This window comes from Desmodus rotundus, chromosome 2 (genome assembly GCF_022682495.2).
Source record: "Desmodus rotundus isolate HL8 chromosome 2, HLdesRot8A.1, whole genome shotgun sequence".
Classification (NCBI taxonomy): domain Eukaryota; kingdom Metazoa; phylum Chordata; class Mammalia; order Chiroptera; family Phyllostomidae; genus Desmodus; species Desmodus rotundus.
The window spans coordinates 197,702,595-197,729,385 of NC_071388.1; the positions used below are offsets into that span (position 1 = coordinate 197,702,595).

The 26,791-nt window shown below is 44.1% G+C and overlaps 1 protein-coding gene across 1 annotated transcript in view; it reads right to left on the reverse strand.

Annotated features, from left to right (window-relative positions):
• Nucleotides 1-7,950: 7,950 nt before the first annotated feature.
• Nucleotides 7,951-26,791, reverse strand: part of FARSB (phenylalanyl-tRNA synthetase subunit beta) — a 53,545-nt gene continuing 34,704 nt past the window's right edge. The window contains exon 17 of the mRNA XM_024563891.3: nucleotides 7,951-8,224. Coding sequence (XP_024419659.2) covers nucleotides 8,073-8,224 — 152 coding nt within the window. The 3' untranslated portion in view covers nucleotides 7,951-8,072. The remainder of the gene's footprint in view (nucleotides 8,225-26,791) is intronic.

A 26,791-nucleotide genomic window follows, 5' to 3' on the forward strand; every position in this document is an offset into this window, starting at 1 on the left:
TTAAGTGCTCTAAAAGCCAGTTTCTGCTTCCTTGGATTTTTCCCCCCTAGACTTTTTTTCTCAGGGTTTATTCAGCCTGAGTTCAAAAAGAGGGGACAGCAATATAAAGCAGGCTATGTCCTTCTCTGTCACTGTCATGATTCAGTCACATGTGAATGTCGGTGAGTGTCACGGCGGTCACAGGTGTGATTCACCAGAAGTAAGGGTGTGTCTGCATGCTTCAATACCCTCTAACTCCCTGATACTACAGAGCATCCTTTTACCATAATCGTAGATAAATGTCACTGCGTGGCGGCAGGTAAACTTTACAGCTGTGGCTAGTTAAGGTCATGAAGGGGTTTTCGCAGATGAGTATACTGTTGGCTGCACCAAATGGACACGATCCTATTTCTCATCATTACAACGATATGCTCTGCCCCCCAGCATCACGGATTTGCTACTTGAAATGGAACGGAAAGCAGACACTCGTATTTGCAAGGCCAAGGCTAGAGTCTGATTTGTACTTGGAACAGTATGTATGTAATACCGAATATGCCGGGCACCTTGGGCATAGGCGGATGAGACCCCCATCCTCCCCGTGGAGTTTTCTTGGGAGAGCGGAGGCCCAGGTTCAGAGAATCACAATTGAAGACCCAAAGTGCTAAGGCTGTTGGGGGGAAATTACCACGCTGCAGGGGTTGAGAAGAGGGGTGTGAATTCCAGCTTGGGAGCTGCAGCAGCTCAGGGAGCCTCGTGGGAGGAGTGCACGAGCCAGTGAGGTCTGCACAGGGGCGTACATGAAGGGCAGCATGTGCAAGGTGGCGCTCCATAGAGGGCCCAGCGAGTCGGAGGCCCTTCCCCAAACACCTCCACCCAGCTCTCACGGGGAGAAGCCCAGCCAAACCCGCGCTGGCCTTTGTGTGTAGAAATAACAGTGGCGGCAGGCTCAGCAAGGGGCTTTGACGTTGCGGAAGCAGATCACAAGAAGAGGAAGGAAGCCTGAGAAGTCCCTTAGTCCATTTCCTTGTGTCCATGTGGGGCCATTCCAGGGGAGGTGGCACCGGGAGGTGATTCCAGTTGCCTTTCATTTCCTCGTTGGAGTACAACAGTCCTCAGTGGGCACCTTCTCCAGCCCCGTTCCCTCCGGCTCTGGCCCTCTCAGCTGCAGCTTCATTCCCGTGTCCTCTTTTGGCTCTAAGCAGAGGTGATGGCAGCCGGGGACTCAGTCTGTGTCCCTGGTGCCTTCCTCCCTCCTCTCTCTGCTCAGTTCCCTGAACTAGTCCCGTGGAATTTCATTTAAAAAACATTTCGCACGAGCCTGGCTCTTGGGGGACCTGTAAATGCATCGTGTCGCCCTTGAATGGTGCTGAATGGGGCGCTGGGTCTCCAGTAAGAGGCTGACCAGGACCAAGTGGAAAAGGCATGCAGACGTATCTCGTTTTAGAGGACAGATGTTGTCCTAAAAGCTGCCTCTGTTTGGACTTTTTCAACTTGAATTTTAAGTGCACCAAGGGGTTTGCTGTTTAAAATCACATGGCAATTCATCATTCCTGAAAACATAAGCTCTTTAATGAATTACTGTGGGCCTGCCACACGCCCATTGTTTCCTTAAAGTGGGGCACACCTGCAGCGCAGACGTGGCTAGTCCCGGGTGCGTGTGAAGAATGAGAGCTGAATGTGAACCATGAGCAGAATGCTACATTCTAAAAAACTGTAGCCACATGAGACAAGGGAGCTACACGAAGCCAAAAATCCGTTTTCCTTCTCCACGCCTGTCTCTATGGCATGCAAAAACAAACAAGCAAAGCAAGGATGCAGCCAGCAGTTCCGGCAGGAAGGCTGCTTTCATGCACACGCTCAGCACATCTGCTGGCCTTGTTCCTTGACGCTATGATATCAGGGTCCCCTTGGTTGGAGCACAAGCCAGATTCTTCCCCAGTGGAGGTCTTCAAAGAATGGGAATGCCTCTGGACAAAGCCAGCCTCGAACTGCTGGGGGCGGGGCAGGGTGACTTGGGGCCGCCTTCATGCCATCTACCTGCATCTGTGAGCCTACACAGGAGTGGGCGTCCAGTCTGCGGTCTCTCTCGGTCACGTGGGAACGGGGTGGATGGCTCTGTGAGAGAGCAAGCAAGTCACACACAGGGCACACCCAACGCAGACCAGTTTGGCTGTCTCAGGTAGGTACTGATAAACACTGGGCTGGAAAGCTATTTTTGTTGTGGAGGAGAAAGACATAGTTTAATTCTTTCATGAAATCAATTAACTCTGCTATTAAATAGGTATTGCTATTATTTTCATCAGTTCATTCTTTTTCCTTTTCATCCCTCACATCATAGTTTTCTTCTCTAGGAATTCAAAACATACATCTTCCACGTCCCAACTTGTCCAGTCTCCCCTCTGGCTTCTTGAACATCTGGAACACAGTTACAGTATCCTTGCCTGTAACGTTGTTTGCTCTGCCGTGTTGGAGGGTTTGAGTCCTGTTTTCCTCCCCTTCTTCTTTAAGGCCTGTATTTCCCAGCTTTTTCGCTTGCCTGATAACTTTTAATGGGACTGTGAATTTTACATTGTTGGGTGCTGGATATTTTTGTATCCCTATAAATATTCTTAAAGTTTGCTCTGGGATGCAGTTTATTCCTTGGAACTAGTTTGATTCTTCTGGGTCTTGTTCTTAGGCTTTATTAGGCAGAACCAGAGGAACATTTAGTCTAAAGTTGGTGTTCCCGGTACTGAAAGCAAAAGCCTTCTGAGGACTCTTCCCCACAGCCCCCCAGTTTCTGAGGGTTTCTAGCTCGTGCCCGTGTGGGCTCCAGGGAGCGCTCCCTCCGTTCGGTGTGGGTGGTTACAGGTCGTCTCCGTAAGAGGCAGCGCCCCCCTGTGTATGTGCAGATCAGCACCTGACTTTGGGCTCAGCAGGTGGGGTGGGGGGCTCTGTGAATCTCTCTGCAGCCTTCACCCTCCCTGCCGACCCCGGGCTGCCGTGGCCTCTCAGCCCCATCTCACCTGCTGGAGGCCCATCCCTGCTGCACGGCCCAGAAGCTGGCCAGGCGGCCAGCTGGGTAATCACAGGACTTACTTTGTTTATTTTGTGTCTCAGGGATCACTGACCTTCACTGCTGATGTCCGATGTCCTGAAAAGCACTGTTTTACATATTTCATCTGGATTTCTAGCTGGGGTATTCGAAGTAGGAAGAGGCTCCTTGGGGAGAGAGGAGATAAGGTGTGTGGATCAGCGAGCTGCGTCAACAGCTTGGCCGTCGGAGGGGAAGTCAGGTCCAGCTGACGGGTGCCCGTCCTCGATGTGCCCCGGTACGAATGCCAGTCCGGGGCCTGCCCGGGACAGGCTGCGCCCAGCATTTTCCGTTCACTATCCTCCACCCTCTCGCTCCTCCTGCAGCGCGATTTGCTTATGGGGCACCCTTCTGTCTAACTTACCTCACTTTGCCCCCCTCGGGACAACCCCAAGTGCTCTTGTTAAATGTTCTGCCCGACACAACTAACAAATCTGGAATCCTTTCTCGATTGGTCTTCTACCCGGTGTGCATCCAGCCCAGTGTGGACGTTCACCAGCTTTGCATCCTTGTCAGCTGGCTCTTGGCAGCCCTGGAGCAGGCACGCTTTTATGCCTTAGGACAGAAAGTTGCACCTTGTGGAATGTAGAAAACTTTTTTGGCATCAAGCACGCTCATATCCTCAACCTCTTCACTTTCTGTCTCAAAGGAAGGACGGATTTGTTCGTATGTCTGACAAATCCTGTACTGATTTGACAGCTCTGTGGCTCTGTCTCGAGCTGCCTCCTGACACCGGGGGGACTTGTTTCTAATGCAGAATCATGTCATGTTCCTGATTTCTTTCAAGAGAGATGATCCAGGCCAAACCTCACGGACGAGGGGTGGAAAACTTGAGTGTAGCCCTTGAGAGTATTTCACCGCACTGTGTTGGTCATGGGGAGAAAAACACACAGGACTTTGGCCAGACACAAGTCAATTAAATGCTCTGCTGGAGGTGACGCGTTCAGCCCACAGTCTTGCTGCAGTGCTTACCGCCATGCTTTCTAGTCACTGGAAAGTCTGAGGAGAGCACAGTACCTGAGAACAAACCGAACCGGCTGCCATGGGAACTAGAGCTGCCCGGGATCTGCCTGGCCCCTCCTGGGGCCTGGCTCCTCTGACCTGGCCCTTCGGCTCCTCCGCCTTTGCCCAGGAAGACCCCGGTCCCCCCGGCAGACTGCAGTCAGGACCTGGGATGGGGGAGGAGGGGGCGGGCTGCTCGTGGACCGACACAGCGGCGTGCTGTTGCCTTGAGTTTCGTTGTATGTGGCGGCCTCTGTCTTCCCCTCCAGTGATACAAAGTTATTCTAACTCCCTATTAACATAATAAGGCATAACTTGGAAGAGATCCGGTGTGTCACAAGCTTTGGCATTTAAGGGCATGTTTTGCTGAAGGCAGCTGTGCCCTTTGAAGGCTACTGGTGTGGTTTTGGGTAAAATGGACAAAAGAGCCAAGTCAGGACCCCAGCACTGGGCTCAGTGATGTGCATAGGAGACAATAAGCACAGGCAAGGGTGTGGAAGGAGATGGTGAGCAATGCCTTTACTGGCCCAAGGGGTCATCCCTGCCGACGGCAGGGGCAGCTTGCTCACGGGTTCCCGGTCAGGCGGCTCCTGTTTCAGCAGTACAGGAAGGTCACTTAACACCCCCTACATGTCTAGGACTCTAACCTACTGGGATAATACACTGCTCAGGCACCACAGTCACATCTGCGAACTACCTAAGTAACCCCATGCACCTGTGAATGTGGCCATCAGACAGCAAACGTGGGCACTTATACAGTCATACAGCCCTAGGACCTGTTTTTAGGGGTCCCTAAGCTAGTGCTATTTTAGGGGAGCTAGAGCAAAGTCCACTGGTGCACCATTTCTAAGTGCAGCGTTGGAAACGTCTTCAACAGAGGAACAGCCGAACAAAGCACGACATCCGTGTAATACAACATTGCACCATTCGTTTCAAAGAATGAGGCAGGGCTGTGGGTCCTGAGCTGGGAAAATGGGGCATGTTAAGTGGGACGTCATCAGCTATGCTAGGTAACGTAAAAATCAAGACCTCCTGCAAACCAGTAAGCAGAGCATGACCCACACGCTGTGGGCAAGTGTGGCTGGCTGTCCAAACAAGGGGAAATGTCAGACACAACACAAGCCAAACTGTTAACAGTGCTCAGACTCCAGAGCGTTGGGGGGAAGGGTGCAGTAGCGGGAAGGCCTTACTGTGTACAACTTTTCTACAGCGGCGGCGTTAAGGTTTTCAACTTCTTGTTTTTCAGATTTTTATATATAAAACTGGTAAAAATCTCTCAACATTTTGGATAAGGAGATAAAACACTGAATGATCGTGAACTCCAAGTCACCCTTATTCGGTGTCTCAATCCTGCTTATTAGCCATGGAACTTTGGGGCACATCATGAATCTCTCTGAAGGTCTTCTGTTCTATAAATCAAGGGAATTCCTATTCTACCTACCTCCTATGACCAACAAATTAAAACATTTAAATGTTGAAATGAGACCCCATGTGTAAATACTTGATAAAACTCAAGTCACGCAGGAATGTCAGGCTGTAGCAGAAGTTATCTGTAAGTGAGAACAAGCATCAGCTAGATTTCCCTTTTAACGCCAGGGCCCCCGCTTTTCCGAACATGTCTGCTCCAGTAAGGGTTTTCAGCAGTGCCCAGACTGCTCTGGCTCTGGCTCCGATGCCTCCTCGCCCACCCGGGACAGGTAAGATGATCTGGCTGGGGAGCCTCCACTCCAGGCTGAAGGCTCATTTCCTCTTCTCAGGTGCCGATATTGTTTTTCTCCCTACTGCTTCCCACGTCAGAAGGCAGAAACATCCACATGATGGATGGCATTGATCTGCCCCCTTCCATGCTGGGATACACAATTAGGTATCGCTGGGTGTTTTATTACAAGTAGTTTCTGACCACTCCAAAAATACCCAGGTGGCTGGCTGCTACTAGAATGAATGGCTCCACCCACTTCGACAACGGCTATCCAGTTGTCGAAGCCCCAACCAGTGAAACTGAATCTAGGGGAGAATGTCTTCTTGAGCAGCCACGCTGACTCTAAAATTCACTCTTACCCTGTGCACACATATGCTGGTGTCGCACAAAATTATTAAAATACGTGCTGCGTTAACTTTTTCCTCCCAGCTTTACTGAGGTATAACCTACATCACCTGAGTTTCCTCTTAATCCTTTAAGTCGACCCCCTTGACCTTTTTAGAACTTCGTGTAAGTGGAATCACACACGGCCTTCAGTGTCTTGCACGGTGCTTTGAGATTTACTCCTTTTGAGTGGCAGTTCTTTTTTTTTGCTGATAACTTTCCATAATACAGATACACTGTGGTTGTTTATCGACTCATCTGTTGATGAACCTTTGGGCTGTAGCTACCATAACACTGTGTGAACAGCTCCATAAAAACCTTCGTATGGCCACACAGGTAAACCAGGGAGTAAAATGGCTAGATGGTCAATGTGTTTCGTGTTTTAGGAAATTGCCAAACTATTTTCCCAAGTGGCTTTACCAGTTTACATCCCCACGAGCAACGCATGAAAGCTCCAGTTGCTTCCGTCGCAACACTTGCTGTAGTGTTTTTCCCACTTCAGCCATTTTACTGTGCATTGCAATTTTTGTTTGCATTTGCCTGATGACCAGTGATGTTGAGCATCTTTTCATGTGCTTATTTCATTTATCTTCTTTTGTGAAATGTCTGTTCAAATCTTTTGTCCGTTTTTTAAAAACTGGGTTGTCTTGTTAAGTTGTAAGAAATCTTTATATGCTGGATATAAACCTTTTGACAAGCATTATTTTTTATGAGCATCTCTCATTCCATTTTTAAAATGTTATAAGGATGTGCTTACAACAGAACGGGAAGGAACAGATGCAAGTCCGTGGTCGCAATGCTTGCTAAGTGGGGCGTTGCTGTCCTCCTTTGAGGTAGCAGTATGATTGTGTTTGTTCTGAGAAGCAGGCTCAGCAAAAGTTCCAGAAACATAATTCTAGTCTTTCTTGGCTATTTCTACCTCACTTCCTTTCGAGTTTTACATTTTATTGTGTTTCGTACCATCTCAACAGTAACTGAGCACTCTTCTCCAACATCAGTCCCAGCTTTTCCCAGTAGAGGGTACCCACTGGAGGACTCCAGATCAAAGCATGAAAGTAAATTAGGAGGTAAGCTAAGGCAGACTGGCAGAAGCCTAACTTCAGAGACGAGCTAAAGCTTCCCTATAAAATAAGACAGAAACTAGTAGCTCAGTAAAGCTATGAAACAATGATTTTGATTGTAGAATAATGATTACAGTAAACTGTCTGGCCTAGGGCAGTAAGTTTTTCATTAGTTCCTAATGTTCAAACTGCACCAGTATCAACATGGCTTTTGTAACTCTTCTGGCAGAACAGATTTATCTTATGTAAACTCTGACTGTGTCTCAGAGTATCAGGTAAGAGTTAAAAACACCTACATGCTCTCAAATATTTGGAATATTTGTGTTGTAGATTTTTGTTTCACTTTAAAATGGCTTCGGAGGCCGTAACTAGTGGACCATCACTGATTCTTAAAGCTTTTCTAAAAATGCCGTGTCATCATTTCCCAAGGGCGAACACATGTCAAATGCAGAAAGTGAAAACTAAAAACCCTCCGTCACAGTGCGCTCGGTCAGCATGCGCTCTGACCAACCACCTGACTCATCAGGGGAAGAACGGGGCCCCGCCCTGCAGCCTCCTCACAGCCCACGGTGTGAGGCTCTGATGTCTGAGGAGCCTCTCTGATGTTAGGACGGATCCGCCCTCCGCTAGTGCGTTTCTTGGGCACCACTGGGCTTTTACCAAACAATGACGCATCACCCAGACATCACGTTCGCATTTGCACAAGCAAGCTGGCCTAATGCGGGGAATGAGCGGGACCCACCCACGGAGGAGACAGTGTTCTCTGCTTTATTCAACGTCAAAGCACAATGGCCGTTCCCCGTGAGGACGACTGAAGGACCAGTGGAGGAGAAAGGGACTCTCGGGGACAGAACCACACAGCAGAGACCCATGTTCACAAAAAGGGCTCGATGTTGATTTCCAGCGAGGAGCAGGGCATGATCAGCTCAAATTTGGTGATCACATCAGGATGAAGGACCCCCAGCTTCCCAACGCTCTGACCCCTGACGAAGATCTCGGCACATCGCCCAGGGAAGAAAGCAGGACCTGCAAAACAGAGTGAGAAAAATCAGTGTTTCTCCTGGCAAAAATGCCAATGGACATTTAACACTAAAAGCTCACCAGTCTACTTTAAAAATGATGATTCTTCTCTAAACCACTGAGTAGGAAATGAGAGTGCTTCCTCACACTTTCTGGCCCTAAGAACAGGTATTTGCTATCACACCCCAGAACTCCCGCAAGGCAAGCTGAGGGGCGACGAGGACGCCAGGGCCCTGCGTTGTTTATCACAGGGTCCCGGCGGAAGAGGGATGCAGGAAGGGAAGCTGACGGGCGCGGTCAGCGGAAGTCTTGGCAGAGCTGTGCCCAGACGTTGAACAGGTCCAAAACAGACAAAGGGAAAGATGAAATGTAAAACCAACGACCTTGCATGGGAAGAACCTGTTTTGAAACAGGTTTTTCCAAAGTAATGCTTGCTGTATAAAAAGTCTGCATTGAATTTTTCTACCTTATTACAGAGAAACACAGCTGCACATCATTGGCAGACAAAGACCTTGTCACCTGGACGCCATCCATGTTCCTGCCGGAGAAGGTGCTTGCTAAGCAGTTCTGGAGCATCAACTGTAAAACCACAGCCAAGGCCAGCCCCAAACAAGTCTGGGCTGACCCCTGATTTATTTCAAGACAGGCAGAAAATTCTCTCTTCATTTGGTGCCAATGCACAGCTACGCCTTACCAAACCAGTAACAGTCCTTGAGGTTTAAAGAGCTAAAAACATACGGGCCCACTCCATGTGCACTAAGTGACCAGTGCCAGAGAGGAGTATCAACACTCTGTACTCCACTGACATTGAAAGAAAACAAAACGCTGACTCACTTCTCTCACCACCAACTTGAAAAAGGATCGGGCCCCAGCTCCCGACTGATCCAACCGAAACGTTTACTGGCATGAACTATAAATACCCCGCAGAGCTGGGCCACACGCCTCCAGACTGCCATTCCAGACAGAGTGCATTATTTATGAGCGAGTAAACTGCTGAGTCTCCACTCATGGCTCCAAGGTCAACATGATGAAGAAATTCAGAAATGGGGGGCAGGGGGCGGCTACTGTCAGGTTAGCACCAGCTACTCCACAGAAACACAGGGTGATCATACATATTTCCCCATCAGCCCAGAAGGACGTTCGTTTATAGTCCTGAAAAAGCTTTAATTACCATTTTTTTTAAATCCCAAAGCGACCTGGTTGAAATATAAGGTAGTCTGTTTTTCACACCTCCTCTCCCCCAAACTAAACAATTCTGTTTCGCTGTCTATTAAAGCAGGCATTTCAAAGGCCTGCGTCTGAAGGTCATAACTATTTGGCTACATGCGCTAAGCTACCCTTGGGAGAGGGGTGGGAAGAGGACTCAAACTAATAGAGAAACCAAACAGGACTGCTAAGGCAGAGCCTCAGGAAGGTATGACCAGCTAAAACCGATAAAGACTGCACACTTTAAGTCTATCAAAATGAAAACCTAACTTAAAAGACAGTATCACTCCCCTTCCAAGTAAAAGAAATCTTCATATAACACAATGAAGTTTGGATAAAGTTCCTGATGGTAAGCAGTGTAACTGACAGTCACTGAAAGGGCTCCTGGGAAGTCACTCAGTCGTCACCCACCACCCCGACTGGCGCCCTTTATCTGCACTACCTACAGAGCTGCAAAGGACGCCAGCTTATATTAAAGGCCATTCAGAAAGGAGATGTTCAGGACCTTCCCTGACAACCTTTCTATGTTTAAGAATCTTCACTGTACCAAAATCCTCGCTTTTATCTGTCTTCAAATTCCAATTTGACTGGATTCATTTTAACTAAAGCGTAAAACTAGACTATTTCAGAATCTAAGCCAGATGTGCTAGTTCTGGCAGTGTTATCAAAATAAAGGCTAAAAGAAAAGAATTTAGAATTTTTACTTCATAAAACAACTTCTAGAATCAGCACTTTTTAGCAAAGTTCAGTTAGTATTCATACTCTCCTTTAGTTAGCAAGCATGGGAACACCAGCTGCACCTCACTCCAGGAATTTGGACCAAACTTTGCTTTGTTCTTTAAACACTTAGGTAAACAAAAATATTCACATCACTAAACATCATTTTCTCTTTCCCAAGAAAAGCAAAGAAAACTGGAATTCTCATTATGCATTATTTAAAACATGCTAGTATGAGAACATTCAAAATCACATAAATATCAGGAACTCCCAGCCCAGCGCAGGGACGGACCCCTGGCCCTCACATCCAGCGAGCATCCTCTCCTGCCCCACCCACGGGTACAAATTCAGCCCAGTAATGGGACTTCTGCATGAACTCCACTCTACAGAAAGCTACACACTTTAACCTGTGATGACAGTTTAACCTTTTCTTGCCATTTTTTCGTTTCTAACAAGGTCAGATTATGATAGAAACACTTCTCTCTTTGACTCCCCTGCTCAGTTTGAGCAAGGCGGAAGTTCGGTTCTCCAGAAAGGAACTGAAAGACAGACAAAAGCGCCTTCAGGTTTGAAGGGGGCACAGAGAAAACCCCAAAATATGCCGCTTTGATGTTGTATGTGAACTAGAAATACTGAAAGAAAATTTAAAGTTGTAAAAACACCAGCGTTTCTTAGTGCTTTTTAAGAATCTTCATGGTTCAAACCAAACCCTACAGGCAGAAATGAATTGTTTCAAAGAAGGGCAGACAGGAGAGAACTGCCTCAGTAACAGCACAAAGGGGGCGCACCCCTCCGGCCGCAGGGAGGCCCCAGGCCCCCAGGCCGGGCAGTTCCCAACGCAGCAGATCAGTGCGATCAAAATGTTCTAGCTGGGACTGATGCCACTTCAATCAAAGCCTTTCCAGAAGAAAAACGTCCCATCTGAACGGAGTCCAGGGTCCAGACTTATGAAGAGCCAGAGCTGGATAATGGATAAGGGTTACTCTTATCTCGCCGACAGACAGACAGACGTATTTCTGGAGAAAAAACACTGTTGTGTGTAGAAACGTGATGTTGCCGATTCAAGGAAAATCATGTTGCCCTGTGAATGGGAACTGGGAAACTCAGATTCTACAAAGTACATTCGTTTTCTTTTTTTTTCATGTGTTTAAGCCCAGAGTCCCTGGTATTCTGATGTACCAAGATGTATAAATACAATTTTCAACCTGCGTCCAAAATGCTCCCCAGCAAAAAGCCTCTCAGCACGCTTTCCCCTAGTTCTTCCACTGATTAACTCAGCTCTGCCAGTGCTCGTCCCAGTGGAAGGGTTTCCAACATGAAGCAGATTTGGGGAAAACAGCGTTCTCTGTTGAAATACATGTGGAAGCCCAGACAAAAGAAACACAGGTTAAGCACCAACAAGAATTTAATTTCCAAAACGTAGTGGGGTGTAAGTAAGTCCCTTAATTAAGGCTTTTGTAGCACCTCCTCGAGGTCTGTAATTGTCTCCGTGCTCCCATGGCAGGACGGCTTTGAGAGCCTGGGGCTGACTCTGGCGGGTAATCCAGGGCAGCGCCCACCCTTTAGCCCATTTTCTGGCTAATTGACCTTCAAAGAGCTAGGGAGCCCCTCTCCTGCTCGTTGCCAAACACCTTCCCCGATGTCGTTCTGCCCCTTTCTTTTAGAGTAACGTTCCAGGACCAAAGTTTGGATGAACTTCCCACGTAGGCATTCCTATAACTTCATGAAGCATCGGAAGTAGGAGGTTAAATAAGGTGGTAACTGAGCAGACCCCTAACCTGAAAGGTCGAGGGTGTTATCAAGCATGAGACCCTTAATTCCTTAATATTAACTCCCTGCCAGGAGGTTAATATTAAGGAATTAATAACTCAACTAATTCACTTGGTACTTAATATTCAGTCCATCTCTGATTTACCAATAAAGTTTACTTTTCCCTTTCTGCACACCACTAACACATGCTTTCGAGGTTTAAACCCACATGTTGTAACTTCCTGCAATTTGGTACTCATCACCCAAATTTTCTACAATAAAAAGATAAAAACAAAATAAGGAGGGCAGGGAGCACTGGAAACGGAATGTCTGTGTCACATGTTTCAGCAAATAACAAAAACTCCAATCATGAGCTTAGTTTAATACCAACGACCACATAGGTCCCCAAATTCAGGGAGAAAATACAAAATGGAGAATTATATAGATTCACAGTAAAGCCACTGGGCCAACTGAATGTATTTGGTATTTTACATCTATTCTAAAGGAGTGATTATGTACTGTGGGGTGAGAGGAAGGAATAATCATTTAACAGGCATTTGGCACCTACCCAAACCTTGCTTGCCCTTCCCACCCCCAACCCTAACTCTAATACAGCCTCTGACGCAGAAAACAACGCGTTCCACGTCCCACCAACCATCCCCGGCACTCACACAAAGGACAAAAAGATCCGCGGTGTTCCTGCTGCCCACACGTGAACCTCACTTCGCTTTTCTATATGATGTTAATTTAAAGGGAAGATAAAATATGAGGCTTTGTTTCTAAAAACCGAAGACACGCACCACACATGTGAGCATGGCACCATTTTTTAAAGTAGTGGTTCTCACAGCGTTAGAGCCAGGCGGTTCTTGGGCCAATGGACTATACACTGAGGGGGGGGCCCAAGGAGGACAAGGCATAGTGCAGGTGAGACAGTAAAGAAAGGGGAGGGTTCAGGAGTATGACCGAAAAAAAATGGCCTAGCTACTGAATATAAGCATACACATTTTTTCAGACCTTAGTACACTTCAGGGTGGAAGAAAATTTCTCTGCAAAGAACATTTAATTTGTAAGTGGAGACTGAATAATTTCTAACTGGTAATACAAAACACCCATTTCCCCCAGACGCATAACAATTCTTCACCTGACGTCTAAAGTGAAATATTTATGGTACCTGAGGTCTTTAAAGAAAGGGGACCTAATCCCTTGAGTTTAATGGCTATCTTTCATCCCCTTCTGCAGATCAAAAGAAAGAAAACCGCTTACACAACTTTACAGTGCTAATCCCAACACACCTGCAGACATCATTAACCCTTATGCGAAGGAAACTGACACGAGCGCGCCGGGACCCACTGAGCCCCTCTGCACGGCCCTCAGCAGGGCAGCCTGGCGAGATCTGTGCACGGAACGGCTGGCTCCTGGAGAACTTCATTCTTAAAAAGTCACCAGCAAAGCCCAGACTACCTAGTCTTCTAACTAATGGAAAAATGTCTTCGACAAAGAGTTTTTAAAATACAGATCACCACAATCACCTTATGACTAAATGTCTAAAATCCTAACTTTAAAATTCCCCAGTTTTACTTTGTCTAGAAAAATTGTAGCTTATTTCCATGGCTATCCCTTTTTAACATTTCTTAAGATCGATGTTAAAGTCTAATTGTAGCTATGTGTCTCTCATACATACCTACTCACATATACTCACATTTCAAAATCAGAAGGAGGTCAGGAATGTTAGAATTTAAACGTGATCCAACAGGGGCTGGGCTGATGGAGGAGAAAATTGTGGCAACTCTGATGCACACTTGCAAATTTCTTGAAATGTTTCTCAAGAAAAGAGTTGAATGACAGAGGTCTTTTTTTTTTTTTTTAAGTCCTCACCTAAGGATATATTTACTGATTTGAGAGAGAAAGAGAGAAACACTGATTGGTTGCCTCCCATACATGGGGATCAAACCTGCAAACCCCGAACAGGGATCAAACCCACAACTTTTCCGGTGTACGGGACAACACTCCAGCCAACTGAGCTACCCGGCTACAGCTGAAGGTCTTTTCTTGAAACAGAGACTACAGCAAGCAGTATCTTTGTAACTACAGATCTGTGAACTTTGCTCTGATGTGGACTGGATTCTTATTCTTGCCCAGTTTCAAATGTCTCCATGTTTTCTCCTGAACATGTTCAATCTGATTGAAGGGCTTTATAAATCATTTCATCTTTTAGAAATATCAAAAATCATAAAATTTTAGATTTCTTCTATTCCTTTGTGGGTTCAAAAAGCATTTACCATAAAACAAAGTAAATTTAGAAAGTCAAACATTTGTGCCATTTAAAAAAGTCCCAGCCATTGCTGGAAAGCAACATATGTCAAGAAAATCTACAAAACATATAGAAAAAGATAAAACTGGGCCTATTCCTCATATGTACTCAGGATAAGTTACAAACAGGTAAGACACTTAAATGTAAGCATGAGAGGAGGCATGGGGAATTCCTCTCTAATTACACAGTGGGAGGAGCTTTCCCAACTATGACTCCAAGTCCAGAAGCAATAAAGAAAAAAATTAATAAGTTTTACCATATAAAAACTTTAAAAATCTCCATGGCAAAAACAAAAGACAAAAGAGAACATAAAAATAGTTGAATATATATCATGAAGTGCTAATATCCCTAATACATAAAAAGCTTTTAGAATTAGAGAAGAAAAAGACCAACAAACTTAAAGAAAAAATAAGCACACATGTGAAGAGGCAATTAGTTCACAGAAAAGGAAGTAAAACTGCCCTGCAAACGTGAAGATGTGTTTACTGGCTCATACTGAGGGAGGCCCAGATAACACTGCACTAGACTCCATTCCCACCCGAAAGACTGGCCAAGGCAGGAAGTCTGACAACTCAGCTTGGGAACGAGGTTCTGCTCACACGCTGCCCCTGTTTGTACAGTGTTAGAACCACGAGTCCTACGGAGGAGTGTTTAGCAATATCTAGCAAAAACACTAATTTACCATTTGTTCTAATAATCCCATACTTCTAGGAATCTGTCCTAAAAATACCCTAGCAAAAATTCCTAACACGCACAAGCTGCTCATTGCAGCCTTATTTGCAACAGCGACAGACTGGCGGCAGCCTACATGTCACTGACAGAGGGCTGGTTGAATGAACTGTGGACTCCGTGTCACGGATCCACGGCAGAGCCGAAAGAGAGGAGGGGATCGCCAGGCGCTGCTGCCGAGTGATGGCCAGTGACGGCTGCACAGACAGGGTGTGGAGAAGCCGCTCTTCAGCTGAGAAAGTGGAGGAGGGTACAAATACACGCATGCTTTTATTTTTAAAAAACTACAGAAAAGTAAGTGAAAACATTTTTCACAAACGATAGAGGCAGGGAGGGAACAGTGTGAAGGGAACGAAGATGGAATTCTCTAAACATGCTTTATCTGGTAGTACACGGGGTGGGGGAAAAGTAGGTTTACAGTTCACATGGAAAATAATCCAATAAATAATAATACAGACTAAACTCTGACCTCACGTACTCACAACTGTAAACTTACTTTTGCCCCCCCCGTGTATATCCTAAGTACAAGAAGACTGAAGATTATGCTTAAACAGACTATGTTTGTACTCAGTTGTCAGCAATAATACTGGTACTACTTTGAAACTAGGCTAGCTGGACAGATGATACTCATACAGACAGGGTAAACAAGTGAGTAGTGACATAAATTTGTTAGAAAACAAGGTTTCAGTGTAAAGAGCTATAAATTATAAAGCCAAACACATTAAGTAAAAATTCTCTAATCCTCAGTATAAACTGGAAATATTGGCACGAACTCAATTTTCATCCTTTAAAAAAGGGGGTGGGGTTCCCCAGCTCCGCATACTAAAAACTCCTAGAAGCGATGACTCGCTCAGTAGTGACGGGCAACCTTAGCACCCAGATGGTGATCAAAATTCGATTTCCCACCAAAAGGAACACATCTGCTCGGAGATACTGCTGGTTCCAGGTCTGAGACAGAAACTATATACGACGAGCCCAGAAATCTACTTCCTACATCACCGCCGGCCACCCACTGAACACGTATCTCCCAGCTGAGGGAGGCTCCTCCAGACTTTGAGAAGTCCTTTCCCTTTCTCTTCCAGAACAATTCAGCAAGGGAAAGTCGGCACAGGGTGGCAAGCCGAAGGAGGGGAAGACGCCCACAGGTAAGCAGGCGACAAAACGGAGTTTAGGTTACAAACAGGGCACTGATCAAGTAAATAAAAAAGAAGGAAAGAAAGAAAAAAAATGATATTTAGCATTTTTCATCCTTATGTTTTTCCTTAAAATGAATCACTAAATAGTACCATTACTAACAATTTTTGAATATTGGTTCTGTTAGTTCATGGAATATAACTCTAATGAAAAAAGCAAATAAATAATAAATAAATAAACAAACCCAAAGTATCGTTAAATAAGTAGACAGACAGATAAGAGATCATGGAGCCAGGTTCCTCACTACTGGAGAAAAGAAGAGTGGAATGGGAGGAAACTCGAATGAACCCTGAAGGGTTGGGCTGCAATGGAGGTGGTGTTGTGGACTTAGGATCTGAACATATGCATATATGCAAATACACATGCAAATAGCAACTCTCACCCCTAATAGCAATAAACACACCCTAAATCTTGGTGTTTTATTCCCCACCAAGTAGAACCAAGATGGAGAAACAGAGCAAAGGAAAGTTCCAAGTAAGCCTGGTATATCTTCTTAGTTAAGTCAGGAAGTCTTAAAAATGCCCAAAGACAGGAAGTTCTAATAATAATACAGACTAATAGGAACATGTTAAAAGGACAGAAAAGCCAGCATGAAGGGGCTATCTTTAGCCAAACTGGGGACAAGGTGAGCATCCGAATAATGACTACAGTGGATTAAAACACACTGAATAATATAGGAAATACTGGATCCATACTGATATAAATAAATGGGAAGCCAGTTTAGGAACAGAGCATTCACATTAATTGTGATGGAGAAAAGATTAACTTTATAGTAAAAAAGCCTTAATCAAGGAATTAAAGTGAACATTATCAGTTAAGAGGTAAATGGAAACTGTCTTGACAGGATGCACTGAGAAAACAGCATTACTTCTGTGACATTCTTCCAAGATACCTAACTGGAATCTAATAGTAAATAAAGATCAGGCAACCCAAAATTGAGGGACACCCTACAAAATAATTGGTTTGTAATCTTCAAAAGTGTCAAGGTCTTGAAGGTCAAGGAAAGATGGTGCTAGAACGCCCCAGAACAAAATTAGTGAGACCTGACAGCTGGGGGGGGGGGGCGGGCAATGAGCAATTCTTTGATGCAAAGAACTGTCGAAACTTGCACAGGGTATGAGGAGTAGATGGTGGTTAATGTTAACACGAGTATTTTCCTGGTGTTGGTGATTATATTATGGTTATGTAGGATGATGTCCTTGTTTGGAGTTAACACATACTAAAGTACTCAGGGGAAATGGGGTATCAGGTTGGCAATTTATTCTCAAATAGCTCAGGAAAAAGCTCTTTGTACTGTACTTGCATTTTTTCCTTTTTACTGAATTTATTGGGGTCACAGTAGCTAACAAAATTACACAGACGTACTTGCATTTTTAATAAGCATGTGACTTTTAAAAAATTAACAAAATGGGGTTTAAGTTGCTTAAAGGATGCTTCCAACCAATTCTTAAAAAAAAAAAAAGTAAAGTCGAGCACGGGAAACACAGCCAGTAACACTGTAATGACCAGGTGTGGTGTCCGATGGGCACTGGCCTTATCAGGGTGATCACTTCCTAAGTACACACAAGGCTGTCCAGAAAGTATCCATCCATGTGCTATAAAAACTAGAGACATTTATTGAAGAAGACACAAGAAACATGGTACACAGGACAACGGCACCTCAGTCCCCATCAAAGTTATGACCTTCTTGAGGAACTCTGGTTCATTGGTAGTGGTTTGAATCGAGCCATTAGCAACTGCAGCACAATGTTCCTTCTGCTCTGGTAGCAGAAGCCACAGAACGGATTTTGCCACATGTTTCATGCCAAGTCCTGCATTAAAATCTCCGATACAGTAGTTTCTGGAACCCCGAGATCAGCTTCTGTCAGTTGCCGATCTTTGCTGATTGCAGCCCCAACATGTTCAACACTCTCGGGGGTCCTGCTTGTTGCAGGACCTTCCAGGATGTGGAGCACTTTCAACAGACTCTCGACCATCTTTGTAGTGTCTGTGCCACACTTTTATTTGCACTGTACTCATTGCATCATTTCCGAAAGCCTTCTGAATCATCTGGACAGTTTCCATAGAGAAATATTCAAGCTTAATGCAAAATGTGATGCAGATTCATTGTTCCACTCGCTCAGTTTTTTTTAACAAGATGGCCACACCGTACACACACTCGCTCAATGGTGTCTACGGCCCCCACTGACTAGTACAGTGAAGTCGTCACTGTTCACATGTGCACATTCCAGTCCATTCTCCTTGGCCGCCAGGTTACATTGATGTCGCACAAACTGTTCTTGTTATGTTAACACTGGCTGGACTTTTTCCAGACAGGTCTCATATAAATGTCTAATAACTGTGTTGTTCACCTGTGTTGTTAATATCATGTTAAAGTTAACATGATATTCTATGTCAACTGTAATAAAAATAACTTGAAAAAAAGATTAAAAATGATTGCCCTAGTCTTACACCTCGAAAGGAACTATGAATACACCACGGGGAAAGACATTTTGCACGCAGGTAAATTTAACAAAGCTATTTGTTTGAACACATCTACTTCAAAAGAAACAAAAGCAGTTACCTGTTTTAAATTACTCCTAATTATTCTCTTAGAACTTTTTTTTTCTGAACTATTTTTAAGGTCAAATAGATAAGATAAATTATTTCTGTCCTTAATATCCATCCATCCATCCATCCATCCATCTAGATACATGCTTTTTCCTCTGTCACAGTAGTTCCTACTATTTTTGGAAATGCAACATCCTCTCATTTCATTGTTACCTTACCCTGACAAAGTATTAGATATAATACATTATTTTAAGTGACTAAATTAATTTTATTGGGGAATTTTAGGAACTTAAGACAAAAAAAAAAGCACAGAATCAAAAAGATCTTCTGCCATATCATATTAACTCATATCACTAAATTTTCTTCAAATTACCAAAGAGAACTTAAGAAATATGAATTGAATCATCAATGTTTTGGCAGATTTTCCTTTTTAAGTCAATGTAACGAAACATAATTACTATTCATTTTCCCGCATCCAGAAGTGTAGGGCACCTTTAAGTGCCTGGTGTCCTATGCAACGAGAACACCCAGGCCCTGACATCTAACTGCTGCTTTATGAAGAGCCGCATTGACATCAGTCAGGTTTCACACTCGCAATGTACCTTGCTGTGTGGTACGATGACTCAGTAGTATTGAAACCTCAGACACCCTTAGCCATGGCGCCTAAAAGAAAACAGGGTGAGTAAGGTGTAAAGAGAGAGAACCCCCAATCATCATCACTGCAGCATCCATGGACTTCCTGATTCTCCACAAGGTGGGCTTCAAACTTTGTTCCAAGTACATACACAATTTTATTTTTTTTTAATGGGAGCCCAGAAAACATTTTAAAAGCCAATCCTCTAAAACATATTCCTTGGGAATGGCCAAAGTCCTCATTCGCTGTAAAAATGCCAACAGGAAATAAATGCCAGGGGTTAGCAATAGCAGCCTTAAAGGCAACGAGATACAAGTACGTCCTTGAAGCTAATACACACGAAGGTGTTTGGAATAAAACCACTGCAGATGTGGATGCGAGAGCCAGCCATCAGAAGCATTTAAAAGTGAAGAGTAAAGGAACTGAGAGAGAGAGGAAATGAAAGAATGAGCGATTTTACTAATAATTTTTAAATAACTCATAAGTTGGCTTGAAACTTGATTCAGTTATCTTAGAGCTGGGTAGTATTTTAATACTGCAAAGGAGTCCGGGCAGGTAGAAATTAAAATATGACTTGTAAGTTAGGATTATTTTAATCTTCAAGACAGAAAGCCCCAAATACCAATGGCTGGACAAGACAGAAGTTTGTTTTTCTCTCACGTCAAAACCGGAGTATTGGCTCCAGGAAGTACGGCCTTTGCCCTGCGAGGCCAGGTGCACAGCAGAGCGCTCCACACTCCTCAGCCCTCCCTAGGACTTTACTCCAAACGTTCACCTATTTTTCTATCCACCCAGCATCCTTTAATCCTTCTGGATTAAAGCTGATTGGACACTTAGAGGACTGATAATTAGCTCACCAGAAAGCATCATGGGTAGGAGTTCACAGGCCTGCGATAACCAATACGCCGCAGCACACCACGTCCAACACCAGGGTGCAGCCAAAGGGCGGCCCATGCGCACACCCAACAGCACGTGAGACAGCAAACCCGTCTTTCATATGTGAGATAAAAGCTGAGGAGTAAAAATCACCCTCAAATCCTCTAAAGGTTCAGAATCTGGGCCTCTGATGAGCTAAAAATGAACTTTTGCATCTCTCTGTATTTGGGCCATGGCCTTTTCTATGGAATAGTGGACGTCAGCGTCCAGTTCGGGAACAGGAAAGGAGTGCAAAGTGCTAAATAAAAGTATCTTTCTCTCTCTCTTTTTTTTTGCTCAGTACATGCAGTTAAATTTAAATAACCCCCAAATGCATTCGGCTACAGTATACAGTTTTAAGAGGGGTGACAACTGGTTCTTGGGGACACAGCGGGAGTATGAAAAAATCTTACATGTTACCACGGTTTGTGGCCCTCCACAGCTGAACCTGCCTGACAGAAATCTCGCTCCTTGGTATTGGGTTCCTCTCAATGGGTTGTCCCAGGCCTCACAGGAGCAACACGGACATGGGAGACAGTCCCTGTGCGATCAGGGCCACAAGCCAGGGGAGGGAGATGGCCGTGACCGTGACTGGAGGGCTTCTGCTGGCTGCGAAGTCCTGTGGGGAGCTGCTTGGGGGCTGCCACTGGCTGCCTCGTGGATTCTGTTTATGTCGGGTCCCAAGAGCGTCTGTGTGTAGCTCAGCCTGAGTTTCTAATTCAAAGAGCTAGTCCGTGCGTCACTGATTACATCAAGTGCTAAAGAGAAGACGCTGACCGAATTTAACTATCAGGTAGTTCTCTGCTCTCATTAAGGAAAAGTTACACTCACTAAAAATGATTTCTAAGAAATTACTTTTTCAATTTTTCTTTTGCTGAAAAAAAATTTTGAATGATTTTTTAAATGTTTGGTTATGGATATTAAGCATTTCAATTAGTTGCTAATTGGCAAACATGTAATTTGATACACTATAACTTAAAGTAAATAAATAACATGAAACATTATTCAGCAGATATAGTAGTTAAATGTTAGTTTTTTAATTTAAAGGTTCCTTAGGGGAGAGAGGATTTAAGAGTCAAAAAGGCTGAGCAGCACCAGGTCACGACAGTGCCAGGTGGGAAGCCAAGCTGCCCTAGTCGTGGCAGTGAGACCGAACCTGCAGCACTCGGGCTCGCTGAGCACTGAAATGTCAACCAAACAAGCACCCAAACACCCCACCCCACCCCCAGAAAAAAGCGACAATGAGTGATGAGCCATCTGCCTCGCACAAGGAAGAAAAAGTGGGCGAGGACAAGAACATGCACAGAAACAGCACGCAGCGCAATGACTCGCGTGGTGGCTGCGGAGGCCCCGTGTTACCCGCTGTGTCGACTGCGTAGTGACGGTGACTGCTGATAGGTTTAGTGTTGCTGAGTCTTTTAATCCCTTCTCTGAATTGTACCTGAAAGCTTGCCCCAAACACAAAAACAGGGAACCGAAGGAATAAGGACTGTTTTTACACAGAGTAATAAGGTCAGGAAGCTTAAAAAACTTCCAAACCATTTTTCTCTTAAACCTGATGCCTTAACGGAATAATGTCTTTGTTGATGGTAACTAAATGTGGTCACGCCACACAGAACATTTTATGCAAATCAAACCATAAACGCAACACCTTTACTCCAACAGGTTGTTCCGCACATACATTCCCAAGCTCATACTACACTGAAAACCAGTGTGAAGACCAGGGAAACATCACAATTTCACCCAGTTGTCAGCATCTGAAACCTTTCTCCGGTGTCGTGAAAGAGGAAAAAGGTCATGACCTACAGGTCACGTCAATAATCACCAGGTGTTACTGTAACAGAAGGTATCTAAACAGCCGCTGTGGGTACATATGGTGCAGGATTATGTGTGTATTACTTACAAGGTTATTTTTCATTTCACAAAATGAATCCTGAGCAGCATGAAAACTAGCACTGTCAAAACCAAAAGTCCTAAAACTTCTGTCCATCAGAGATCTTGTCTCAAGTTAAACTGAAGTTTTCTGTAGAATTGTAAATAAGCTGAAATAGGTAACAAATTAAAAGAGGAAAAATACACCCTTAAGTCCCTGCAGCCAATCCCACACAAAGCCCTCTGCCTTCTAAAAGAAATGGCTTTTGCCACTGATTTGCCCGGGAACCACATAACTGCTCTAAACACAAAAATGTGGAAAATTTTCCCTGCCCAAAAGTGGTTTTTGAAAAGGAGAAATGCATTTTAACATACATAATTTAGTTTGCAACAAACCACAAAAACAAAGGGGAAGAAGCCTGGAAAAGAGCATATCCATCCATATGCTGTAATGATCTGATCGAGTGCCACCGACACATTCTGAGTTGGACACTTTTGAGACCCTCTAAATGCGCTGCTGTCTGATAAAAAGTTAAAGCTGCTCCTTTGTTTCCACTCAACAACTGATCTTACTCAATCGGCAACTCGACAGTCTACCTCACTTTATGTTCTTAACTGCAAGGGTGCTCAGCAAACAGAAACTGCATAAGGCTAAGCGACCTCAGCAGGGGCTCCACATGCTGCCCAGGGTCGCCGCCTGCACAATAAGCAAGCTTACACACCGTGTCAACAAAACTCCTCGGGATTGGTGTGATGATCAGCTAAATGCATTTCCAGAATTCTCTTACAATGAACAGGGCCACGTTCCTCAAAGGCGAACCACGTTCTGTTCCACTCCCCCTACCTCCAAACGAAGCCGCTCAGGAGGAAACGGCGATTCATTAGACAGGACAGAGAGATGAGGCAGAGCTGCCAGTAGACTGACGTTAGCAGGGATTTCTGGTGAACAGACTTTGCTCAAAAATAACTGCAAAGCCACCGGGGATTTTTAATTATTAAAAAGTAAACCAGATGCCAGAGTAACAGAAGACAACTCAGCAATCAAGAAGGGTAGGAAACGGTAGTTCTTAATCTCTTTCTACTTAATCTCTTTCTACTTTACTTTTTGATAATCAGAAGACCTACACTTAACATGCAAAATTATAAATTTGAAAAAAAATGATGTAAGTAAACATACCCCAGCAACCAAATTCTGTGTTTACAGGTTTACTCACGAGATAAAGCTATATGAAGTGCACAGTTTTATGAAATTTTAGATGAAGAACTAATGCTGATTTATTTTGACAAGCCACGTCTTAGGTCTTAATTTCTTTAACCATAAAAAAAAGATAATTGTATTTGCCATTAAACAATCAAAATAGACTTAGAAATCCCTACAAGAAATGAGGAGCTGTTATTTACAGTGACACTAATTCCCTTTGGCTTGATGGCTCTTACAGAAAGCATCCCGAGAAAAATGATATGGCCAGTGCTGCTGACAAAGGCATCGAAAATAAGTACTTGTCTTTTTTCAAAGAAAGCCAGTTAGCTATACTGAAATATGTACTGATTGAGGCCACACATATGTATAAAGAAGTTGTATCAAAGCTTCTCAAATTCATAAATCTAGGACTTCTCATATATGTAAAAACTTTAAAATACTGCAATATTTTATTATGAGAATCAAAGTGAATTCAAAAGGAAACACAAGCTTGACTCTGTCCACCTATGTAACCAAAAACCATTGTAACAATTTGGCCTAAAAAAACTGAATATACAGATCTACAAACACATCATAAGTGGTTACAGTTTATGAATGTATCGTCTAATAAAAATAATATACTCCAAACCAAAACATCAGACATCCACATATTAGAGAAATTACCTGCTAAGTTCCATATTGTTTTGGTGCTAAATATATAGGATTCAAATTACAGAGTCATAGGTTTAGAATGATTAAAATCTGACTTTCCAAAAGGAGATCAATATGTATTAGCTGTATCATAAAAGGTTCCAAGTGGCACATATCATGAACTTTTCCAAATGCGGAATACTGTACCTTCTACCTTCCTGAAGTTTCTTAGATCAGTCTTCTTCTCCTTAGTATAACTATGGCCAGCATTCAAGTTCAAGTCCTCATTCCAACTGCTCTAGAATACACTGTAACACCTTCAGCCATCTCTTCACCTCTACTCTTTATGCAGCCCAACCTACATATTGTTGCCAGATTAATCCCTATGAAGTACAGATCTAATCATATCACTCACTTAAAAAAATAAAGGAAGAAGCAGCTTCAATATTTTTCCCCTAATTAGCTAAGACTCCTTATTCTAGCATTCAAAACTCTAAATGTGGTCCTAAGCTTCTTCCTCACCCTATAGTCAAACCAAACTGCATTCGGCCACGTTTCCCATCAGTTTTGGCTTTCTCGTGTGCTTTGCCTTGTTTCCTTGGTCTCCGACTACCCTTCTTTCAAAGGCCCACCTAACATCCCAGAAACTCATGAATGCTTTCCCAGATGCCCTCAAGAAGCTGCACCATCTCCCTCCTTGGAGACCTCACAGCACTAGTCTTGGCAGCCTGGCGTGACAGCGGGTCTGCAGGGGTCCCTCCCACTGCAGGCACCTGGAGGGAAGGGCCCGAGTCCTACTTATCCTTGCCTCTTAAAGCCTGCCTCCCGGCTGGGAACTTGGATGCTTGTGGGAAATAAATGTCTCAGGGGCTTATTGAGGTAGGAGAGTCATACTATTAAAACGTTGGTTTATGGTTTATCGAAACACCATTAATATAAACCTTACATATACAAGTATCAACCCACAATAAATTATGCTTCAAATTACCATTTCAGCTCTTTGCAACCTTTCAAATAAGGAAAAAAAAATAGACCTCAAATACATGGCATAATCTGTTTCAGGGAACTGATTTTTACCCAGTCAACCTGTTTGTGAAGTAAGATTTCAGCAAAGACTTCAGAAGGTGAGGACGATGTGTCACGTCAGCGTTCAGGCCGCTATTAGCAAGGACTTAAAGCAGATCTCAAAGCAGAATTCTCGAAAAGTCAGGTGGCGAATAAGGTGACCAGAGAACCAAATTCTGCGCAGTCCTAAATTACAGTAGACTGGAGGGTGGGAAGAAGACAAGCCACTGGCCAAAATTTCAGCTCTTATCAAAAAAGAACAGCTCACCAACAAACGCCACCACATGCTGCTTATGCATCAGCTTCCCCACCTGTTGTCTACAACCAATCCCAAAGCATCAGGTACCTGTTCCCTCCAGATGCTGCATCTATCCCAGAACTTGTCCTCCTGCACCTTCTCCCACCCCCGTGTCTATCTTCCAACTAAATTCTTTCTAAACAACTCAGATCTTTCTTCCTTAAACTCACTATAGAAAGAGCCCCGTCAGCCTCGGGACCGAGGACATGTTTGTCTTCTCCACCTTGCCCTGCTGCTGGTGGTTCAGACTGCACGCCCCAAGGGCCTTGTCCTCTTTCTCACTAGCACACAAGGGGTAGGCCCCCCAAAACCAGAATTATCTTCAGGAGGGGGGGCCCCTTGTAGCACAGGCTTCCCCAGCTGGGTGAGTGTTCTAGGAACCCATCTGTCTCAGCGCACTAGCCGGCGTTGTTGTGAGAGGCTGCGTTTGGCTTCAGTGATTTTGTCTTGAAGACTCTTTCCGTGCATTTGTCCATTCCATGACGGGTGATTTACGAGTGCACCGAGCCACGCCGCACCGAGTGTTCTGCGGTTTCTGACCAAAATAGCATGATCCCCGTGCCCCACCTCGCTACTCACCCCATCTCACCCCAACAGACTCTTTTTTGTTTCCCCAGATGAAAAAAGTCCTTAAAGGGAAATGTGTTGCCAATGTGGAAGAGATGAGACAGAAAAAGGCAGAAACACTAAAAAAGCATCAAAATCACCAAATTCAAAATCTGTTCTGAGCAGTGGGAAAAAAGTCTTGATTGGTATATTGCATCAAATGGAGAGTACTTTGAAGGTGACTGAAGTTTAAACATGTAAAAATAAATACACAATTTTTAATAAATAAATTCCTGTTTGGGGGGATCCTCCTGGCTCGTATGGCTCAATAAACCTTTTTTTTTTTTCAGAAAAACTTTCAGCATCAAAGGTTTTTGTCTAACAGCAAAAGGAATGATGAATGCAAGCAAGTCAGCCTTGTGGAAAGAACATTGGGACACAGGGACCTTGGCTTCTACCTGTATGACCAGTCCGACTCATTGAACCCGCTGCGCCTCAGTTCCTTCAAGTGTCAAACCAGGAAAGTGAACCTGATAAACCCCAAGATTCAGGTCTAATACTCTAGAATCCTATGAGTATAACATCTTTTTTTTTTTTTATTAGAAACAGACAATCCCATCAATCTTCAACCTGAAAGGGCCCACATAGTTCTGGGTTATTGCTTTTTCAAAGAAGTCTCCAAATAAAAACAAATTAAAACAAACCAACAACAACAAACCTCCAAGGACTAAGAAAAATAAATCTATGGGAAAAACAAAAACAGCCCCCCCAACCCCACACCACAAAGTAATTGCTCAATAACACTTCTAAAAAATGAATGTTCTGTTAAAAATTTAAGAAGCCAAATATAGTTATAAAAAAGTATAAAGTAAATAGTAGGAACAAGTTGTAAGATAATCTTTTCAAGTTGTTTCTGGATCTCTTGCCTAATAAAACGAACTCGGCTCGAGCTGTAG